A 21,039-nucleotide genomic window follows, 5' to 3' on the forward strand; every position below is an offset into this window, starting at 1 on the left:
GTGCACAATTCTTTCAGCATCTCGACCTCTCCACTTGTGAGAGCGGGCTGCCAGCACGAGTGGCCGCTGCATTGTTCAGTCCAGAATGTTTTCATTTCTGTTTGTCGCTCTCTCTTAAATGTATCGGCCAGAAGGCTTTTGCGATGTCCTCCTGAGCGCACTTAATCACACATTATTTACAGAGAAGATTTAATTCACTCTTTATACCTTTCGGTATATGTATCTGATGCGAATTCCAGAAGGGCAACCTTTCAGCCAGTGGCTAGGGTGGAAAACCCAGCAAAAGTAACTGATTTTATTTGCGTGAACTTTTATGAAGCAGAACCTGTGATGTTTCTAATGCTGTAGGATTTGGGGTGGGGCCCTGGCTCAATGGCAGAACGTCTGCTTTATATGTAGAAAGTCCTTGGTTCAATCCCTGCCATCTCCAGTTGCAGGATTAGGTAATAGGTGATGTGAAAGATGAAAGATCCTTCCCTGAGCCCCTGGAGAGCTGCTACCCATCAAATAGATAATACTGACCTTGACAGACCAGAGCAAGAGTCCAGTAGCACCTATAAGAATAACAAAATTTGTGGTAGGGTACGAGCTTTCATGAGTCACAGCTCATTTCATCAGGTATCTGAAGAAGTGAGCTGTGACTCACGAAAGCTTATACTCTACCACAAATTTTGTTAGTCTTATAGGCAGGGCTTTTTTTCTAGGAAAAGAGGAGGTGGAACTCAGTGGTGGAACTCAGGACTGCACAATGATGTCACTTTGGGTCAGCTGGAACAAGAGGAGAGTTTTTTAAAGTTTAAATTGCCCTCGGCGAAAATGGTCACATGGCCGGTGGCCCCGCCCCCTGATCTCCAGACAGAGGGGAGTTTAGATTGCCCTCTGTGCTGGCAGAGATCAGGGGGCGGGGCCACCGGCCATGTGACCATTTTCAAGAGGTACCGGAATTCCGTTCCACTGCGTTCCTGCTGAAAAAAAGCCCTGCTTATAGGTGCTACTGGACTCTTGCTCTTTTCTACTGCTACAGACAGACTAACGTGGCTGCCCATCTTGATAGACCAGTAAACTGACTCAGTATAAGGTAGTTTCATGTGTGTACATGCTCAAAGGGGACTCTAGTAACTTAAAAAGTGTATAGTTACTTATTTAATTATATCTTTTGTTGTAGGTATGTATTGAGGGGGTGCATAGGGCATTCAGTAGTCATGTGTCTGCATGCTCTACATCATGAAAACATATGCTGTTTTGCTTTACTGATATTGCTCATATGGCAAAGAGGCCTTGAGCAATGCTGCACTCAATACTACAAAAACAAAAATATAAAAATTAAATCATCTTAAAATGCCCTGATATTGAATGAAATTAAATCCTGCCCTCAAGTCATACTGATTTATGGTGACCCCTGTTGGGGTTTTCAGGGCAAGAGACTAACAGAGGTGGTTTGCCATTGCCTGCCTCTGCAATCCTTTGAAGGTCTCCCATCCAATCACTAACCATGGGTGATCTTGCTTAGCTTGTGAGATCTCAGGCTCTCCTGGGCTATCCAGGTACCACACTTAAAATCCTTTGAATTTAAAAATGTAAGCAAAAACAAAATGGCTACAGCCTGCGTTACTCCAGTCCTAAGTCTACACTTTCGAGAAGTATTTTTACCTTGCCTGGTATGGCCAACCCTTCATTGTTGCATAAAAATCTTACGCCACTCATCCGTCTTCCACAAGACTATCTGATGCGAAAAGGCAACGTGGATTTTGAGAAGTTTAAGTTGTAGGGGCCGAAGAGGACAGTTGGGCTGAATTCCCAGTGCAAAAAGCCATCTCATTTTTCTTCTCTGGCTCTAGGAGAAGATCTCTTGCATGTTCCTCTTAACCTAGCACTGGAGTGGAGGCTGGGGGAGCCACGGGCCTTCAGAGGAAGGTCAAGTTTTGCCTTGGAAAGGCAAGGCTGAAATAGCAAGGAGCCCAGCCAATAGGCAGGACTTGTGCCAGCCACTGCCTGATCCGAGCAGACTGCTTTGATCCCTAGCAGTTGGCAAGGGCTCTTACTGGCTTCAGCCTTCCAGTATGATGAGTTCCAGACCTGTGCCGGATCCCAGGGCTGAAATGTTCCTTTCTGGAGCAATACCCATGCAGCAAGCTGTATGCTTTGCTTGCAGCGGAATCCAGTAAGAGCTCGCCTTTGTTAGGGGCAAGGAAGAACAGTGAATATTTGCTGTTTTTAAGTGTTAGGTAAAATAGTGAACTGCAAGTTTCCATTAGTTTTGTTAAGTCGTGTTCAAAGGCAGAACTGAGATAACTTGCAGAAATCTGGTTATTGCAGTTGGAATACAAATTGTACAGAACTGGTGTAACCACACACACACACACACACACACACACACACACACACACACACACACGCACACACACACACACACACACACAAACCCCCCCCCCCCCAAGTGATCAATATAGTACTACAAATGCTGGTTTATTACACTTATGGATAAAGCATACCGACATTTATGGGAGAAGAAACTTTCTAAGACATATTTGTTTGGACCCACCTGGCAACCATTTACTTTATATTGGAATAAGAACGAGTCTGGAGACAGCATAATGTCATAAATGTTGATGTGTGTAGTAGAATAAGTGAGCTGTGAGTCACGAAAGTTCATACCCTACCACAAAGTTTGTTAGTCTTATAGGTGCTACTGGACTCTTGCTCTTTTCTACTGCTACAGACAGACTAACATGTCTACCGATTCTGGTGTGTATGTATGATATTTTACATTATGTGTTGGTTGGTGAATATTTATTAAAAAGGATAGTTACTGCTTGTGGAACAGCTGTAAGAAAAGCCGTACGGACTGAAATTCCTTACTGTCTAACAATTAAAGGAACTGGAGTCGTACTCTTTATTTATTTAGGTAATTATCCCCTTTTTTTCTCTCCAGTGACGACCCAAAGGATCTTATAACATTTCCCCCCTTCTCTATTTTATCCTCACAACACTCCTGTGAAAGTGTGTCTGGCCCAAGGTTACCCCACAACTTCCATGGCAGAGGGAGGATTCAAACCTGGTTCCCCCAGATCATAGCTGGGGCTCTAACCACTGCACCCTACTCTTAATTGTACCGATCTTCATAGTCTCTGATTTAGGAGTGGTTTAGGAGTTTCCACAGCCAAGCATAGCTGCTCGGCACCTCATTTTCTCTTCTGAGGAGATTTCTCGAAAGGATGCATCAGTGTGTCGTAGACTGTTGAGGCTTCAACCTGTTTCTCCCCGGAGAACCTACCTCAGAAGCCACTAGCGAATGTTCAGCAAGATCCTAGGGTGTTCCTCTTCATTCTCTGTCCTGAATGATGATGATGAAGGGTTGGTCTTCCTCTTCTGAGCAGTTCAAAGTTGCATCTGTGGTAAAGCGGGCCTTGCAGGCACCTGTTTCCATCACCCAGACAAATATACCTCATAACTATTAACCTTCTGGTGGCTGCGAAAAGGAATCCTAGATACGCTGAGAAGGGGCAGGATACAGCTGGAGAGCTGAACTTCTCCTTGAGGACTAGCAGCTTGAGCCATGTTGTAATGGAGTAAATTCCCACATGGTAGAAACGGGCGTCTGTGGGGCCTGTCTGACCACAGTGTCCTCTAGGCTAAATCGATGGCGGCCGAGGCCAAAATTCTGGTACTGAAGCTGGGCTTGCAATTTTGGTCTCTGGATCACGGGGTATAACTCTGACTGGATCTGGAGGTGGAGACCAAGAGCAGATCTAGGAGTGGAGATGAAGTCTCGGCGCTTCAGGCAGGGCCATAATTGTGTCGAAGGTGTTGTCAGGCAGTTGTCAAAACTGGCCGGGCTGAGTGGATTTATCATCCCGGCTTGGAAAAAGTTCCCCTCCCCCCCGCCTCCTCTTTTGCTCTGTCAGCTGGGTGATGCTGTCAAATGTTGTCGTCCTTGTTCCTTTGTCTGGTTAATTGGGGATGTTGGCAGAAGCTGACAGTACAGCTTAGCACACAAGGAGTGGATTGGAGTTTGTGTCTACAAATCACCAGCTATAATAACAGTGGGGCCGGTGGAGATTGTTCTTTGGAGAGGGACCTGACAAGAGATCTTTGCCCCATGGAGGTTACAGTCTGTATTCTTTTAGTGATGGACTAGGGCCTGGGAGACCCGGGTTTGAATCTCTACTCTGCCATGAAAGCTGACTGGGTGACCTTGTTGAGCTGGTCACGCACTCTCAGCGAGGGTTGCCAGTCCCCCACTGGGGGCAGGGGATTCCCCACTCCCACCCTCCACCCCCTGCCCAAGCTTACCTGGTTGGCTGGGGAAAAGACAGGGGAATGTGCCTCCCGGGGCATGCTCCTGGGAGGCACAGCATGCTCTCACATACCACAATGGTCCAATTCCAGCCCGAAATGGGCCTGATTCGGCCCCAAATGGGCCCAGAAATCAGACCTCTGCAGAGTGCAGGAGCACTCCATAGCCTGTCAAGCTGCCCTGGCAGTGTTCCCGTGCTCCACAGAGCTGCATGTGGCCTGCACGATGATGTCACTTCCTGGAAGTGACATCATTGCATAGCCTGGGAGCGTGTGCAAGGACGTCTCTAAGGTGAGTGCCAGGTTTCCTAGTTCCTGCCTGAAGGGTAAGGGAACTTGGCTACTCTACTTTCAGCCTATTACAGGTTGTTATTGTGATTAGAAATGGTATAAGTTGTTTTGAGTGCCTGCTGGAGAGAAAAATGGGTTCTAAATAATTAGGATGAGGAGAACAGGAGAGGCCCACCTCCCCGGAGCTTAAAAAGGGGTGAACAAGTACAGGTATGGTACAAAGTATGTATTCCTCTCTTTGTGTTTACACCAGTTTTCGTGCATACACACAATCCTCAAAATTCTCATAAAAGGTCTGGCCTTAGGTGTTACCTGGAGAGAGAGTCTCTTTTTCTCTCTTGCTTTTCCCTGTTGGTTGTATCGCTTGCCAATTTTTCATTCCTATTGTACATTACTCTGGCCAAGTTTCTAGCGGTTCGGAGACCTGTTAGAACACACCACGCATTTTTCGAAGGGTCTTCTTATTTGATGGTCTGATTACGTGGAAGATTGTTGATGCTTTTTCAACATTAGGTTTTTAAACTAACAGAAGATGGGTACAAACTTACAAAAATATATTCAGTACATATCTGTATGCAGGGGTTAGAATGGGGGACGCAGCCTCAAAACTAAGATTTTGGCAAAAAAGTTAACTTTTGGAAAATCTCTTTAGGGTGGTTTAGCAGGAAACCCCGTTAATGTTATCTGGCTAATGCTTTTCGCTCCGTAGTGTCTGCTGTGACTGTTGTATCTTACTGTGGGCCATTCGTGCTCCACTTGCAGTAATATAGATTAAAGCACATTGCAGTAAGCCGTATAAAGCAGTACACTTGTATTCTAAGTGAACTTCTAAATTTTGCATGAACTGTCTGTGTATTTTTTTCAGAATGTTAGGTAACTAAAACAGGTATTGCTTTCATCTTTGAGAGCCAATTAAAAATAGTGGACTCTATCTAGATTAATGTTCCGCTATCATAGAACAGACTAACAGTGATCTACCAACTTAACTCTTTCTGTCATTTCTCACAGATTTATAGTTTGTTTTGTAAGTTGAGTATAACATCATTTTTTGACTAATTAAGAGGTTATATGGTAGAAATTATGAATATTTAATGAGGCATCAAATCAATCATAGTTTGTTTCTACTGTCACATGAAAAAGATCTTAGATATTTGCATGATAACCTATAAAACATCCAAATTCAGATAGTATGTTAGAATTCTGATTGGAAGACATCTCATAAGAATTTCGGTGGGAATCTTATCTTTGCATTGTAATGTATTTCACAGAAACTTTGTTTTAAACTTAAGAGTTAATTAGGAAATGTGAGCAAACCTAATACTTTGCTTTTCTGTGTCCTGTTTTTGTAGGATTTCTGTTAATGGCTATGTATATTTTGATAACTTGCTTCATTAAGAAACTAGAGTGTAATTTCAATAAAGGAAATAAATAAACTCTAGAAAGGTGTTTGTGTACTTTGATGAGAAGGTGCAAAGCAAAAAGGACCCTATATAAATAATGTACTGATAAGCAGACTTTGTTCAAAGAACAGTCCTGCTTGACAGGCCTTAGTAATAGCTGAAAGCTATCCTAGAGTAAAAGATAAATCTTTCTTTTGCAATAGTAGGATCTTTAGTAAGGTCTGTTACACTCCTCTAAACAGAGTCCAGTATAGTGATGGAAGTCGACTTTAAAGTGGGGCAGTTCAGGGTATGAGCCCCTTTTAACCTGGGACTAGCTACCTTTCCCTGCCAGATTAACCCCCCCTCCTATTTTATCATTGCAAAAGGAAGCAATTGGTGTAATAGTAGACAAATCCTATCTTGCAAAGTCTCTAAAGTAGAATCTCGTTTATTTCTTTCACTTGTATCCCACTGTTTTCCCCAACGGTGATCCAAAGCAGCTTACAAAATTCTCCACTTCTCCATTTTATCCTTACAACAACCTGAGAGGTAGGTTAGGCTGAGTGTATATGATTGGTCCAAGGTCTCCAAGCAAGCTTCCTTGGCACAGTCGGAATTTGAACCCGGATCTCCCAGATCCTGGTCTGACATTCTAACCATTGCACCAAGTTGGCTCTAAAGGGAAAAGACATTCCTCCTGAGCATGGTTAGGTGCATAATATCCTGCTTGGGATCATGGGATTTTAGGGGTGCCATTCTCCTGCCCGAGGCAGGGGATCCCCTCCTTCCACCTCCTACCCTGCCCCCACTTACCTGGCCAGTGGGGGAGGGCGCGCCCACAGCGTCCCGATTCGGGCTGAATCATGCCCTGCAGCGGGCTCAATTTGGACTGAATCACATCCTGCAGCGGGCCGATTCGGCCCCCTGGTGACCACGGGAGCAATCCCAGGAAACCCTTTGACCTGCATGATGATGTCACTTCCCAGAAATGATGTCGTCACGTGTGTGCGGACAGGGACACAGGGTTGCAATCCCTGTGCTCCTTTATGGGAAACCGTGGCCACTTTCAGATAAAACGATGTTGAAGTGGAGCTTGTGTGGGGAAAGTCCTGAAACAAACCAACCAGGATTTGTGAGACTCTTTGTTGTCATGGAGAAGTCTGTCGGGTGATGTCTGTTGGGTTCAAGGGAAAGGTCCAGCTCAGAACTTGGAACTCTTCTGGTTTGGGGGACTTTCATCAATCAGGTGGGGCCGTGCGGGTGGTCCCTTCAGTTCGGGGGATCTGTGAACAGTGCCAGTGGCTCTTTGAAGCATGTGGCAAGTACCCCAATGAGAAACAATATTCGTTGTTCATGAGTGGATCCAGCAACTATATAGGGTTGTCAACTTGCTGGTGAGACCTGGAAATATCCCAGGTTTCACAAGAAGGTTGACAACCCTATGTATGGAGGGGATGAAGAAACTGGCCAGAAACCAGCCAACCTCTGCGCAAAAGAATAAATGGACACAAATCTGACATCAAAAATGGCAATATCCAGAAACCAGTAAGAGAACACTTCAATCTACCAGGACACTCCATCAAGGACTTAAAGGTCACCATAGTTCAACAGAAACATTTTAAAAACAAAATCCAACAGGAAGCTGCTGAATTCATATGTAAATTTGACTCAGTCAGACTTGGATTGAATAGAGACTCGGGATGGTTATCTCATTACCAGAAGTAACTGCCTTTCAGGCATTCCATTCAGATTCAGCTATGGAGGGGAGGGGTCACATCCAGACTGGATTGTGCCCTCCACCTCTTTCATGACTTTTGCAACTGATTTATGTTTACATGGCCTTCACTCCCTGCACCCTCTCCCCCCTCCCTTCAGCACTTATCTGTCTCTGGCCAGTTTCTTCATACCCTCCATTAGAGTTGCCAGCCTCCATCTGCTAGCTGGAGATCTCCTGGAATTACAACTGATCTCCAGGCCACAGAGATCTGTTCCCCTGGAGAAAATGGTTGCTTTGGAGGGAGGACTGTATGGAATTATATCATGCTGAGGTCCTTTTCTTCCCCAAAGCCTGCCTTCTCCAGGCTTCATCCCTCAAATCTCCAGGAATTTCCCGATTTGGAGCTGGCAACCCTACCCTCCATGCACCTGACGAAGAGAGCTGTGGCTCTCGAAAACTTATGCTACAATAAAGTTGGTTAGTCTTAAAGGTGCTACTGGACTCTTTACTATTTTGCAACTACAGACTAACATGGCTAACTGCTCTGGATCTACTCCCATGAAAGACCTCATTGTGCAGGCCCCGGGAATGCTCCCAAACTTTGTGCTGGGCCAATTTGGGGCCCAAACGGCCCGATTCTTTAATAATTGTCCCAGTACGAAGCACGGGAACACTCCCAGGGCCTGCACGATGATATCACTCCCAGAGAGAGTTGCCAGCCTTTAGGTGGTGGCTGGAGATCTCCCGGAATTACAAGCGATCTCCAGATCACCGAGATCGGTTCCCCTGGAGAAAATGGCTGCTTTGGAGGGTGAGCTCTATGGCATTATACCCTGCTGAGGCCCCTCCCCTACCAAAACCCTACTCTCTCCTTTTCTCGTTTTTGTTCATTGTTGCAGAACATCACAGCTTTTGCAATACAGAAATGAAGAAATAGTTAACAGTGAGTATTTTGGGCCAATCAGATTTAGTTTTGAAGAGGTTTTAAAGCCAGTGTGTTATATTGGTTGTGGTAGTGGCCTAGGAGTTGGAAGGCCCAAATTCAAAGCCCTTCCCCGACCTTGAAGCTCACAGGGTGCCCTTGGGTAGCAACTGCCCCCAAACAAATTTGGCAAAAAGCCAAATCTCCACTGTTTAGGCAATCTACCTTCCCCACTTCCGCCATGGAAAAAGCTTCTCTTTTCTGCTTTGTTCTTTCCTTGCTCTATCAATCAATATCTTTATTGATCAGCGTTGTCCCTTCTGCATCCCCCGGTATCGATTAGAAATGCCTCTTTTCAGAGATGCCTTTCCTTTTTGAATTTATTGGACCCATTTGGCACATATTATCAACAGTGTGCGAACGTGACATAAGTGCTTGATGATCTCAGATCCGCCTCCTCATACTTCTGAAATATCGATGTTTCTGTGTTCTTAGCAAAAAAAACCCATCGCCACTTTGTCATCAGGGGAGGCAATTCCACCCCCCCCCCACAACCCCTGGAGATGTTAAATGCTGTATTTTGTCTGTAGCAAAAAAAGGAATAAATAAAAGCAACCTATAATACATCTCTTTAAGGCATGAAAAGCCAAACTTTCTATGTCATTCTAAGCAGAGTTATACCTTTCTTAAGCCCATTGATTTCAGTGGACAGAAGAGTGTAACTGTTTCAGACCAGCGGGTTCAAGGTGCTGGTTTTGACCTATAAAGTCCTAAACGGACTGGGACCAGAATACCTAAGGGACCGGCTCTCCCCGTACGTGCCCCGGAGAACGCTCCGATCAGCTGGAAAACATCTGCTTGTGGTCCCTGGCCCCAGGGAGGCTCGGTTGGCCTCAACCAGGGCCAGGGCCTTTTCGGTCCTGGCCCCAACCTGGTGGAACTCTCTGTCTGAGGACACCCAGGCCTGTCAGGATCTTCTATCATTTCGGGAGGCCTATAAGACGGAGATGTTCCACCAGGCGTATGGTTGAGGCCAGCATGAGATCCTCACTGAGCCTCCCACCAGCCTCCCACTAAGTGTGGGGCTATACAGTGTCCACCGGCCGGCTGCCCAACATACGGATACAGCACGGGGCTATGTAGTGCCCATTCGTTAGCTGACCCAGGTATGGGTTGCAGTACATTATCTGTCCGCTTCCCCCCCCCCCCAAATGCTGATGGGCAGGAATGTGGAATTGACGCTGTCTTGGGACAGTTATTATCTGTTTGTTGATTTTATGATGAACCGTTGGTTTATGAATTGTTTTTAATATTTGTATTACGTATTATATTTTTATAACTGCTGTACCTTGCCCTGAGCTGGCAGCTGCACAGGAGGGCGGGTTAGAAATGTTGTTGTTGTTGTTAATAATAATAATAATAATAATAATAATAAAGATGGCACTGTAAATGTTGCATGTAGATTTGGAGGCAGGGAGGGTGTGGTCTTTGCTACTTTGAAATGGCAGGGCTGATATTCTTAAGAAGATATGAAAATATGAATAATCACACTGGTGCTGGAAATTTTAAAAAAATTGTATTGAATTTTGTGGGCCACATGGATTTGCATGAAATGATTTTATAATCCAGTGGACTGTGTGAGTGACAGCTGTTTGTCATGGTTGTCCCTAGTCAACAGCTATTTCTTTTTGGTAATACAACCAGCTGCCTGTATTTTATTTATTTTGTCTTTGCTCCATTTATACCCCACCTTTCTCCCCAAAAGAGAGAAAGGTGAGTGACAGCTGTTTGTCATGGTCGTCCCTAGTCAACAGTTGACTTTTGTTTTTGCTAATACAACCAGCTACCTGTATTTTATTTATTTTGTCTTTGCCCCATTTATACCCCACCTTTCTCCCCAACAGGGAGAAAGGCGGAGTATAACAGGGAGAAAGGCAGGGAGAAAGGTGGGGTGTCTGCACAACAACCCTGTGAGGTAGGTTAGGCTCAGCAAGTTTCTGTGGAAGAGTGGAGAATGTTGTACAGTCCTGTCCCTCTGCATTGTATGCATACTGGGGTGCATATGAAGCTGAACGTGTCTTTGGGGACCAGCGGCAGAATCAGAGGTTCTTGAGATGCCTCGCTTTCATTGGGCGATAAGTGATCTGTGTAAAAATAGAGTCTGAGTTGTTATCTTTGCTGGATCTAAGCTGGCAGCTGCACAGGAGAAAACACGGTGACCTCTGAGTGACCCAAGATAGCAAGAAGAGCGGCCTGCTGAAGAACTCCAGATTTTCTGGTTTGTAGTAGAGAAGGGTAGTTTTCATAGCAACCCTAAGACTGTGGCTTTCGAGGCTTGGCTATTTAAACGCGATGCAAGTGTCGCTACCTTTGTATGATGAGTTGATGTGGCGGAAGAAACAGTTTCTTGTTCTGTGTGTTTTTTCCACTTTCTCGTACCATTTGCACCTTCATTTTGCGGCTTTATTTCACATGCATTGCTTTCCCCCACCTTCTCCTAATTGGATTATCTCTTCCTTTCGGCTTGTCCTGTCCTCCGATACCCTTCAGCATCTGGCTTTTATCCGGACAGATTCCTCGGTTTCCTCCCTCGTGACCTTGCCTTCTCTTTTGGAACAATAATCTCGCACGCTGGAGAAGGCTACCGTTTCCCAACATGGCTTGCCAGAGCCCCGTTGCACTGTTCCGGCAGGGCAGTCGGCAGCCCTGAGCACTGATGCTGCTTCTGTGCGCCATCTACTGGGATAGCAGCAAAATGTGCATGCCTCTCATTGCTAAGCTGGCATTTCCTTGTGGCAGGTCCACATCAGCAAATTGCTGTGCATTTGGTTTCTTGATTTAGAGAACTGATATGCTGCCGCTCCTGAGACCTTCCGGAGAACCTGATCCTCAAGACTGCACAGGGAAGAGGCATGGCTCACGTCACACCCTCCGACATGCTCCCCTTTTTTGTTATGGATTAGCTGCTGCAGCTGAAGTGATGAGCATGTCAGGCTAGGGCCTGTGCAAAATGCATGCACAAAACATTCAACCATAAAGCCTTCTGGGTGACTTTGGTTCCAGACACGTTCTCTCTACCCCACCTATCTCATAGGGTGTTTGTGAGGTTCCAGTGGACGAACGGATGAAGTTATGTATACTGCACTAAATTCCTTAGCGAAAAGGTGGGATACAAATTTAGTTAATAAATTTTAGTTAATAAACATTTTTATTAACTAGTTAATAAAAAATAATAAAAATAATAATAAACTAATAAAAATAGTTTATTAACTATTAGTTTACTAACTATTAGTTAATAAACATTTAGTTAATAAACATTTTTGTCTGTTTTGCCTCTGCGCATTTATGATGGGCTAGCTAACCAATCTAGTTGTCATCCTCTGTCCAAACACGTAGCTGATTCTTTTGCATCTCAATTTTTATTCATTGTGGCGGTAATTTAACAACAGTCTAAAGAAGAACCTGTTACAAATGGCAGATATTTTGTTCCAAACTGAATATGACTAAGGGGCAAGCTACAAGTAACGAATGACACAGGTTGGACACTTGGCAGCTTCCCTCAAGTTTTGATGGGAAATGTAGACGTTCTGGTCTTGCAGCTTGGCTCTCCGACTGCTGTCCAACGGACTTTTCAACTGTCACTTGTCCAACATTCCGCCAAGCTGCCTACATTTCCCATCAAAACTTGAGGGAAGCTGGCAAGTGTCCAACCTGTGTCAGGCGTCACTTGCAGTTTGGCCCTACATGACAAACTGCATATGACTGTATGACAAACACTAAATTGGGGGCTGATTTTTACTCGTTCAGCCCCTGCACAACCCATTATTTCTGCGTTGTGCCAGGAATGGCATTGTTTCTGAAGCAACACAGGGTTCTTCAGAGCATGCACGTGTTCGGTGTTCATGTGAAGGTGGCTCATCCTGTGGCCCCCCTCATCCCCCAGTTTAGCACCCCAGGGACCTGTCAGCCTTAGCAACCACATACTGGACTCCCATTTAAGGTGTGATTTCTAGCTCATTTGGTACCAAATTGTAGAATTTGGCGCCCTAAAATCTGAGGTTTTTTAAATTATAAGGATAAGTATTGGATATTAGCCCTGTATGAAGAGCTCAAAAAATATATGAGCAAATTTTAGGCCTTCAGACTATTTCTATAAAACAAAGGTAGTCGTCCGTTCAATCCCCCCTTTCCATCTCCGTCCACTCTTCTCTCCAGATTCCTCGCTTCCTGCCTTCTCTCAGCTCTTTTTTTTAACAATCCAAATACTCTGAGAAGATGAATCTCGAAAAACGAATATATCATGCAAACAAATAGTACAAAATCCATGTTTTCCTCAAGACGGCATGTGCAGTTGTGTTTTGGCACCTAACAGATATACTGATCCGATTCCTGAACAGACTTGGTTATATTTGTTTTTCGGTTTGTTCTTAGATTCTTCTTAGCAAGAACAGGTGAGCAAAAGACAAATCCTATCAGACTACCTTTGCTGAGGAGCTTAAATTCTAAAGATACAAAGATATCGAGGTTAACAAATCAGGAGGGCAGACAGGTGCTGGCTGTCTGCGATGATGGTGGGAAGGGCTTGGCAATAAGCTGAATGCGTAAAGAGAGATCAGCAGGAAATTGTATCTTTTGATGGCTCCAGCGTCCCTTAAGCAACTCAAGCAGCCTATGTGGCCCAGGCTAGCTTGTCTCATCAGAGCTCAGGAGCTAAGCAGGTTTGGCCATGGTTAGGGCTTGAATGGGGACCATCAAGAAAGTCTAGGCTTGCTAAGCAGAGGAAGGCAATGGAATATCAACGCTATCTCCTCTTTTGCCTTGAAAACCTCTTGAGGGGTCACCCCGTCAGTTGCAACTGGACGACACTTCCCCCCCTCCAAGCAACGCATTTCAGTGGGCCCCTTAACGTGAAAGAAGTCAGTCATGCAAAATAAGATTCCTCTCTTGTTCCCTCTGACTTTCATGACTGCTTCATGCCAAGCAAAGGTGGTGCTATTGTGGGCACGCTGGACCCTTTGCCAAATTTAGGGCCCTGTCAAACAGACCCTAGGTGTCCCCGTAACGATTACTATATACCAAATTACACTATTCAAAGTATATACATCCAATATAATTACTGCCAATCATGTAAAGTGCTATACAATAGGAATTTTACAAATTCATTTATAACACATATACAATCCCCATCAGAGCTCATTTAAAGGAATAATGCACAATGGCCACACTGTCAGTTCATATAACAATAAATGCTAACAACTTCTGTACAAATTCATTGATAATAATCCATAAATATCATGATGAGTAGAAACACAGGTCCACAGTAGATGTGACTCGAATTGGACCAGAGGAAGGACATGGTTGAGAAAGTTGCTGGTAGACAATGAAAAGTAATGATTTCCCCTGAAAAAAAAGCAACAACGAAACAGGAGAGTGGCTAGTGTCCTGTCTGGAATTTTGGGATCTTTTGGACACACCCAGTTCAACATCTGTGGTGGCAGGGGTCCCTTGCGGCAGCTATATTGGAAGGCAATTTGAGTCATACCCACTGTGGACCTGTGCAAAGCATGAAATAGATTTGGTGAATATATAGTGGGACATCTCCAGAACAGTACTATAGGAGAAGATTAATATTTACCCCTACCATCTCTATTTGGAATACTGACTCTACTTTCCTCTGTATTGTTATGAAATGAATTTAGCATTCACGTACCCTTTAGTATTATTCTATTTATATATGACTATTTATGGAAAATGTTAAATGACTGTTTATAGATCTTGTACGAGTTTCTACTCATCATGATATTCATGGATTCTTATCAATGAATTTGTACAGAAGTTGTTAGCATTTATTGTTATATGAACTGATAGTGTGGCCATTGAGCATTGTTCCTTTAAATGAGCTCTAATGGGGATTGTATATGTGTTATAGATGAATTTGTCAAATTCCTCTTGTATAGAACTTGCACTTTACATGGTTGGTAGTAATTATATTGGATGTATATACTTTGAATAGTAAATTTAGGGACCTGGCAAATGCCTAATGCCGCCATCCTTCAATGATGCCATCCTAGAGAAGACAGCAAACAAGGAAAGAGTCTGCAGTATGGGTTTTAAAGATGTGCGTAACTAGTCCTTCGTGGTCTTCAGAAAATAAAGACATCTTTGATTTTTCCATATGGTGAATTGTGGACGTGATAGATGGCCCATTCAGAATACGTGCAACTCTGATTGCTTTCCTCTTGTTTGGCACGGTTCGAGGCCAGTGGCACCTTAGAGACCAACAAGATTTTCAGAGTGTAAGCTTCTGAGAGTCAGAGCTTCCTCTTCGAGACACATGACAGGTTTTTTTTTGCCCAGGTCAATTCTGGGGCATACAGGATTTATGCCACTCTGAATACAAGCACCATCTTTAAAAAAAACGGGTCTATAAAAAGTGCCCCAAAGGATAACTTAAAAGAATCCAACAATTTCTGTACGAGTAAATCCTAAAGCATTTGAAGAGTTTTAGCTTAAGAAAAAAAAAAACTAAGGTGAAAGACACTAAAAAGTTTACAATATTATGAGCAATGCAGAAAGAAACAGTTCACCTTTCATAGTAGTAGAAATTGGGGTCAAGAGCAGGTTTGGTGCTGGGCAGGCATCTCTTCGTACACGGCATAATTGACTTACAGAATTCGCTGTCACAAGATGGGGTCGCTGCCACTGGCTCAGGCAGGTTTTGAAAAGGAAAGAAAAGAGACGGACTGATTTGTGGAGGATTTCTCCGTTGGAAACGGCTTCTCCTACGTCCAGGGTGAGGGAACATACAAAGCTGTCTGAAACAGAATCGGATAACGGGGCTGACTAGCTCGGTACTGCTAATTCTCCAAGATCTTGATCAGAGAATGAACTTTCCCAACACCTTTACTATCCCTGTTATTTTAACTAGAAGTGTCAGAGATTGAATTTAGGACAGTCCGCCTGCAAAACATTTGTTCTACTGCACCCCTTCTCGAACAATGGTTATGATGGTACCAAGGTTGCTAACCTCCAGGTGCCGCCTAGAGATCTCCCAGAATTACAATTAATCTCCAGACTACAAAAATAATTTCCCCTAAAGAAAGTAGCTCCTTTCAAGGGGGGACTGTATGCCGTTATACCCTTCTGAATTCCCTCCCCAGTTTTCATCCCCAAATCTCCAGGAATTTGCCAACCCAGAGTTAGCAACCCTAGATGGTACTCAAAACAGGGCAATTCTAAGCATAGTTACATTTGGGGTTGCCAACTCCATGTTGGGAAATTCCTGGAGATTTGCAGGTGAAGCCTGGGGAAGAACCTCAACAGAGTATAATGTCACAGAGTCCACCCTCCAAAGCAGCCTTTTTCTCCAGAGTAATTGATCTATGTAGTTTGGAGATGAGTTGTATTTTTGGGAGCTTTTCAGGTCCCAACTGGAGGTTGGCAACCCTAGTTAACACCATTTTCTGTCCATTCTTAGAATGGTGTAACTTTTCATAGAATTGATCTGTAAAGGACTCGACCTTCCTAAGAGAGAGAAGCAAATTTCAGAACACAAAACACAGCCAGACAAATTTAAACAGGCTGTGCAGATAAACGTCGGACAGTTTTAATCTCAGCAATCCATCGGGAAGGAAAACAAAAGGAGTGGATTTTGCGTGAGCTTTTCTCCTGATCCGGAGTCCACAAAGTCAGCTTTCAGGTGATATATTAAAATTGCATACGTGAGCTTGCGGGGAACAATGAACTCCAAGAATGGTATTTAGCAAATAACAATGAAAAGTATGTTCTGGTGCAGGGAGCCGAACAGTTCTGCTGACGTGCAATTTAAACATATTAACTTGAGGATGCGCTCATTTGCTGAAAAGCTTGGTAGGAACTGTAGTTTCACATTATCCATCCACAGGTACATCTTCAGTACGTTTATACTGAGAACAGAATAAGCTCTCTTTCACAAACAGTCTCCCACCTCAACTCAATGGCATGTTGATTATACAGACAGCCTCTCTGAGGCTTCACAAATAATCCAAAATCAACATCTTTTACTGACGACTTTGTGCTGGCTTTTAGAACCAGTTTAGGCCATTCACACTCCAAGGTCACATGCCTTTAACTTCCAGTCTAATATGAATATATAGGAGGGAGATGTAAATTAAAGGCTGTGCACTTCAAGAGAGCCATTTTGGTGTAGTGATTAAGAGCGGCAGGACTCTAATCTGGAGAGCCAGGTTTGATTCCCAGCTCCTCAGTTTGAAGCCAGCTGGGTGACCTTGGGTCAGTCACAGCTCTCCCAGAGCTCTCTCAGTTCCTCCCAGCTCACAGGGTGATTGTTGTGGGGATAATAACAACACACTTTGTATATCACTCTAAGTGGATGTTAAATTGTCCTGAAGGGTGGTATTTAAATTGAATGTTGTTGTTGTTGTTATTGCTACTACTGTCCATGGAAAGTCTGTTTTCAGAGAGAGAAATCTCATGTCCCATTTGTGACTTTCCAGAAACTGCTGGCTGGCCTGGGCTCAGTTGTAGGGCTTTTGCTTTGCATGCAAAAGTTCCCAGGTTCAATTCCTGCCATCTCCCATCAGAAAGCCTGGAGATTAGAGGTGGAGCCTGGAAACGGTGAGATTTGGGGAGAAGGAGCTCAGCAGGATATAATGCCATCCAGTTCACCCTCTAAAGCAGCCCTTTTCTCCAGGGAAACTGATCCCTGTCGTCTGGAAATCAGTTGCAATTTTGGGAGATCCCAAGCTCCACCTAGAGGTCGGCAACACCAGTAGGAGATGTACTTGAGATGCGGAATAGGCAATGCTGACCTCAGTGGTCAGCTTCATATGTGTGGATGCTTTTGGACACAGATGCATCCACACACACGCATCTTAGAGGGGCCTCCGGTCTTATCAAGATAATGGCATATCTTACATCCGACAGGTTGTTCCAAATCATCAATTTTCCCATGAACAAAAGTGCTGCGATGTGGATGTCTACAGACACGTAACCATTGTCAGTTACTGGTGGAGTCAGCAGTTCATTCCATGCTCCTGGACTCCAGAACCAGTTAATTATTTACTTTTCCATCGCTGCCGTCACGTTATTCATGCCCCCATATGTCACGCCCAGATCAGCATTGTTTGTGTCAGTTCTGCAGTAAGAGCCTTCGTGATGGTTTTTTTTTTAATGGCTCCTTTCTATTGTGGTTGTGTGGAGAGAATTACAATAGGCTGTGTTGACGTTAAGCAAAACCTCTGTCTCCGATGCTTTCTTTCGGGATGTGGCTGAAACGTTGCGACCTGAAATGGAGGTTCCATAAACTCTCCCTGATGAACAGCGAATGCCCTTCTCTCTTACCCTTCTCTCCCCACCCCTGGTCCCCTTGCATTTTTTAATCTCTGTTGTTTGGAGACTTGGCAACCAGCTCTCTTGTTCAGCCATCTTGGTATCTCTGAATGCTAAGCGTAATGTATTCTGCTAGTAACAGCCTTCTAGAAGCAAAGGTATATTCCAGGCAGTAACGGACCACTCTCCAATGCAAGAAGTGTGTATAAAAAGAGCTTCCACGTCCCTTCATTTTTTCACTCACAGCTCGAACAGTTTTCAGGCTTGAATTCCTGGCTGCCACTGCAGATTTGCTCCTTCCATAATCTAAACCTAGTTTGAGCATCTGAAGTCAAGTATGTCTGACAGTGACCAGCCAGGGAAACATGAAAGCGATAAAAGCTGACGTCTTGGGAGGTCAGCGCATAGCTTCCCAGGGGCGGGACAGGGTGGTGCATCACTTGTTTTGCAGTGTTTTTTCTGTCCTGCTGAGCTACCAGGCAAAGGAAACCCCACACCCTAGCCATTTCCACACGTCTTTCCCCCTCGTGCAAAATCGTGCAAAACTCACAAAACGACGGTGTCTTCATGGCACAATTTCCTGTCATTCATGATCATGACTCCATTTCGTGGCGCGATAATGTCAGAAATTGTGCCATGAAACATAGTCATGATGGGAAATCGCGCCACAAAGACGCCGTTGTTCTGTGAGTTTTGCACGATTTTGCACGAGGGAAGGACGTGTGGAAACGGCCCTTGACACAGCAGCTCCATTCCTGCCATCTCCGGTTTAGCAGAAAAGGGGTAGAATCTGTCAGTCCATTTATCATATCTTTTTTCCCCCTTCTCAGCCATGAGATCTAGAAACCTGTTTTGTTTAAATGGAAGCTTGGGATTCCACAATGACTATTTAATATTGTTTTGAGATGATATTTTGCTCTCCTTGGCCTGGTTGCTGTTACCTAGGTTACTAGAATTGCTGCAAATAAAACTGGCATGCACTCAGTACAACATGAGAGGGCGGGTTGTGGTTGGGCAGTGAAATTTTTAAGCCAACAGGGTTTTAAGCCAACAGGGAAATCACTTAAAATATGTTCAATTTGAGAGGGGTGCATTCAGCTTCTCAGACTTTTATAAAGTGTATTGTCGAAGGCTTTCACGGCCGGAGAACGATGATTGTTGTGGGTTTTCCAGGCTGTATGGCCGTGGTCTTGGCATTGTAGTTCCTGACGTTTCGCCAGCAGCTGTGGCTGGCATCTTCAGAGGTGCAGCACCAAAAGACAGAGATCTCTCAGTGTCACAGGTGCTGGCTCATAAGTTAAACTGTGTCTTTGATCTTGTCCCCATTATAGGCTGCGTCCGTTCTTGGTCCCTTTTCCCGAGTGATGGAAAATTCTTCCGCGGCTTCTGCCTCTTCTGAGGCAGGGAGCAGCCGTTCGCAGGAAATCGAAGAACTGGAGCGGTTCATTGATAGCTACGTTTTGGAGTATCAAGTCCAAGGTTTGCTGACCGACAAGACGGAGGGGGAAGGGGAGAGCGAGAAAACGCAGTCGAACATCTCGCAGGTGGGTGCAGGATGGCGGTTATTTAAGTGGCTTCACAAGCAGGTGATGCGCCTACAGCGCAGCGAGTGTGTTCATTTGTACGAGGAGGCGGCCACCAGTATTCTAGTCGAGAAAGGTTTGGCCTCTAACGCTGTAAGCTTGGCCCTCTCGGCTAAGCCCATCATCTTTCCATTCCAATCTTCCAATGAAGGTAGCGCCTTGCATTTCCATATCGAGATAAAACACTTTCTATATTCATGGCAAATTAGAAACCCTTTATAGACTATCTGCGAGAGACAAAAAAAAATGAATTAATGATTTGTGGTTTTGATTTTTAAGAGTATGGTTCTGAGATATCAAGAAGATGAGAGACGGGAAAAAAAGATGTTAATGAGACCACAAGCTGACTGATAATAAAAGAGGAAGTGCTGTAGGTAAAAAATTGTAATGGATTAATAATATGCCTATTATGTTTTTTACTGTTTTTACTTTGTAGACTGATTTGTTGGCCATTCTTGGCCCTTTGTAGTTGTCTTTTTGTTATGTTTTACTTTCTTTTGTTCTATCTTTTAACTTCTCCACAATAAAAATAAACAATTAAAAAACGAAAGGTTTGGCCCACAAGCTGGTAAAATATTGTCATCAACTTAAATAACAACCCCCTAAAAAACCTTTGATTATAGGGTTACCAACCTCCAGGAATTTCCCTTCCTGAAGTTGGCAACCTTATTTGATTATCAACAAATATGAAAAATACATTCATTATAAAAATTAACAGTTGTTATAAAGTTTGACACTTTTATTGATTGATTTTCTCCCAGTGGGGAGAAAAATCAGCTTTTAACATGGTTTTCCCCGCCTCTCTTTTTATCTTCACAACAGCCCTGTATGGTAGGTTAGGCTGAGAGTGAATGACCAGCTCAAGGTCTCTCAGCAAGTTTCCATGGCAGAATGCGAATTCAAACCTGGGTCTCCCGGATCCCAGTCTAATACTGACCACTACAGTAATCATTAAATGTTTCTATAAATACAAATGACTAGCAGCAGAGCCCGTTTTTTAAAAGAACGGGCCCTCGAAAACTTGGGAACGCTGGGCTTCCCACAGCGGCGGCTCTGTACAGAGGGGCAGGTGGATTCGCCTGGCCATTCTATGGTGGTGGCTCCCTCCGGAGGGGCGGGCGGGCTCGCCTTGCCGTCCCACCACCGCAGCTCCCTCCTGGCTGTCCCACACTGTCTCATGGTGAAGGCTCGCCCGGCTGTCCCACGGCGGAGGCTCCCTCTGGAAGCTACATTGGCCAGGATGCACTTTTTATCCTGGTGTTCCTGTGCAGACGCACCAGGATAAAAGTGCATCGTTGGGAACACGGTTTCCCATTTATATAGATAGATTCATTAAATCTTTCTCTTTGGCTTTTATCTTGATACTACTAGAGATGTAAAATTTCCTGAATTCTTAAAGCCATTGAAACATATAAATGCTTTAGAATAGCAAAATTTGAGTTCAGTATCACCTTAAAGACCAACAACATTTCCAGAGTGTAAGCTTTTGAGAACCAACGCTCCCTTCATCAGATACAA

At 44.3% G+C, this 21,039-nt stretch overlaps 1 protein-coding gene across 5 annotated transcripts in view; it reads left to right on the forward strand.

Annotated features, from left to right (window-relative positions):
- Nucleotides 1-21,039, forward strand: part of CTIF (cap binding complex dependent translation initiation factor) — a 233,608-nt gene that overhangs the window by 46,210 nt on the left and 166,359 nt on the right. For all 5 annotated transcript variants that reach the window (XM_054986122.1, XM_054986123.1, XM_054986124.1 and 2 more), the window contains exon 2: nucleotides 19,270-19,482. In XM_054986122.1, the coding sequence (XP_054842097.1) occupies nucleotides 19,303-19,482 (180 nt within the window). In that variant the 5' untranslated portion in view covers nucleotides 19,270-19,302. The remainder of the gene's footprint in view (nucleotides 1-19,269; nucleotides 19,483-21,039) is intronic.

The sequence above is a fragment of the Eublepharis macularius genome, chromosome 8 (assembly GCF_028583425.1).
Source record: "Eublepharis macularius isolate TG4126 chromosome 8, MPM_Emac_v1.0, whole genome shotgun sequence".
Taxonomy (NCBI): Eukaryota; Metazoa; Chordata; class Lepidosauria; order Squamata; family Eublepharidae; genus Eublepharis; species Eublepharis macularius.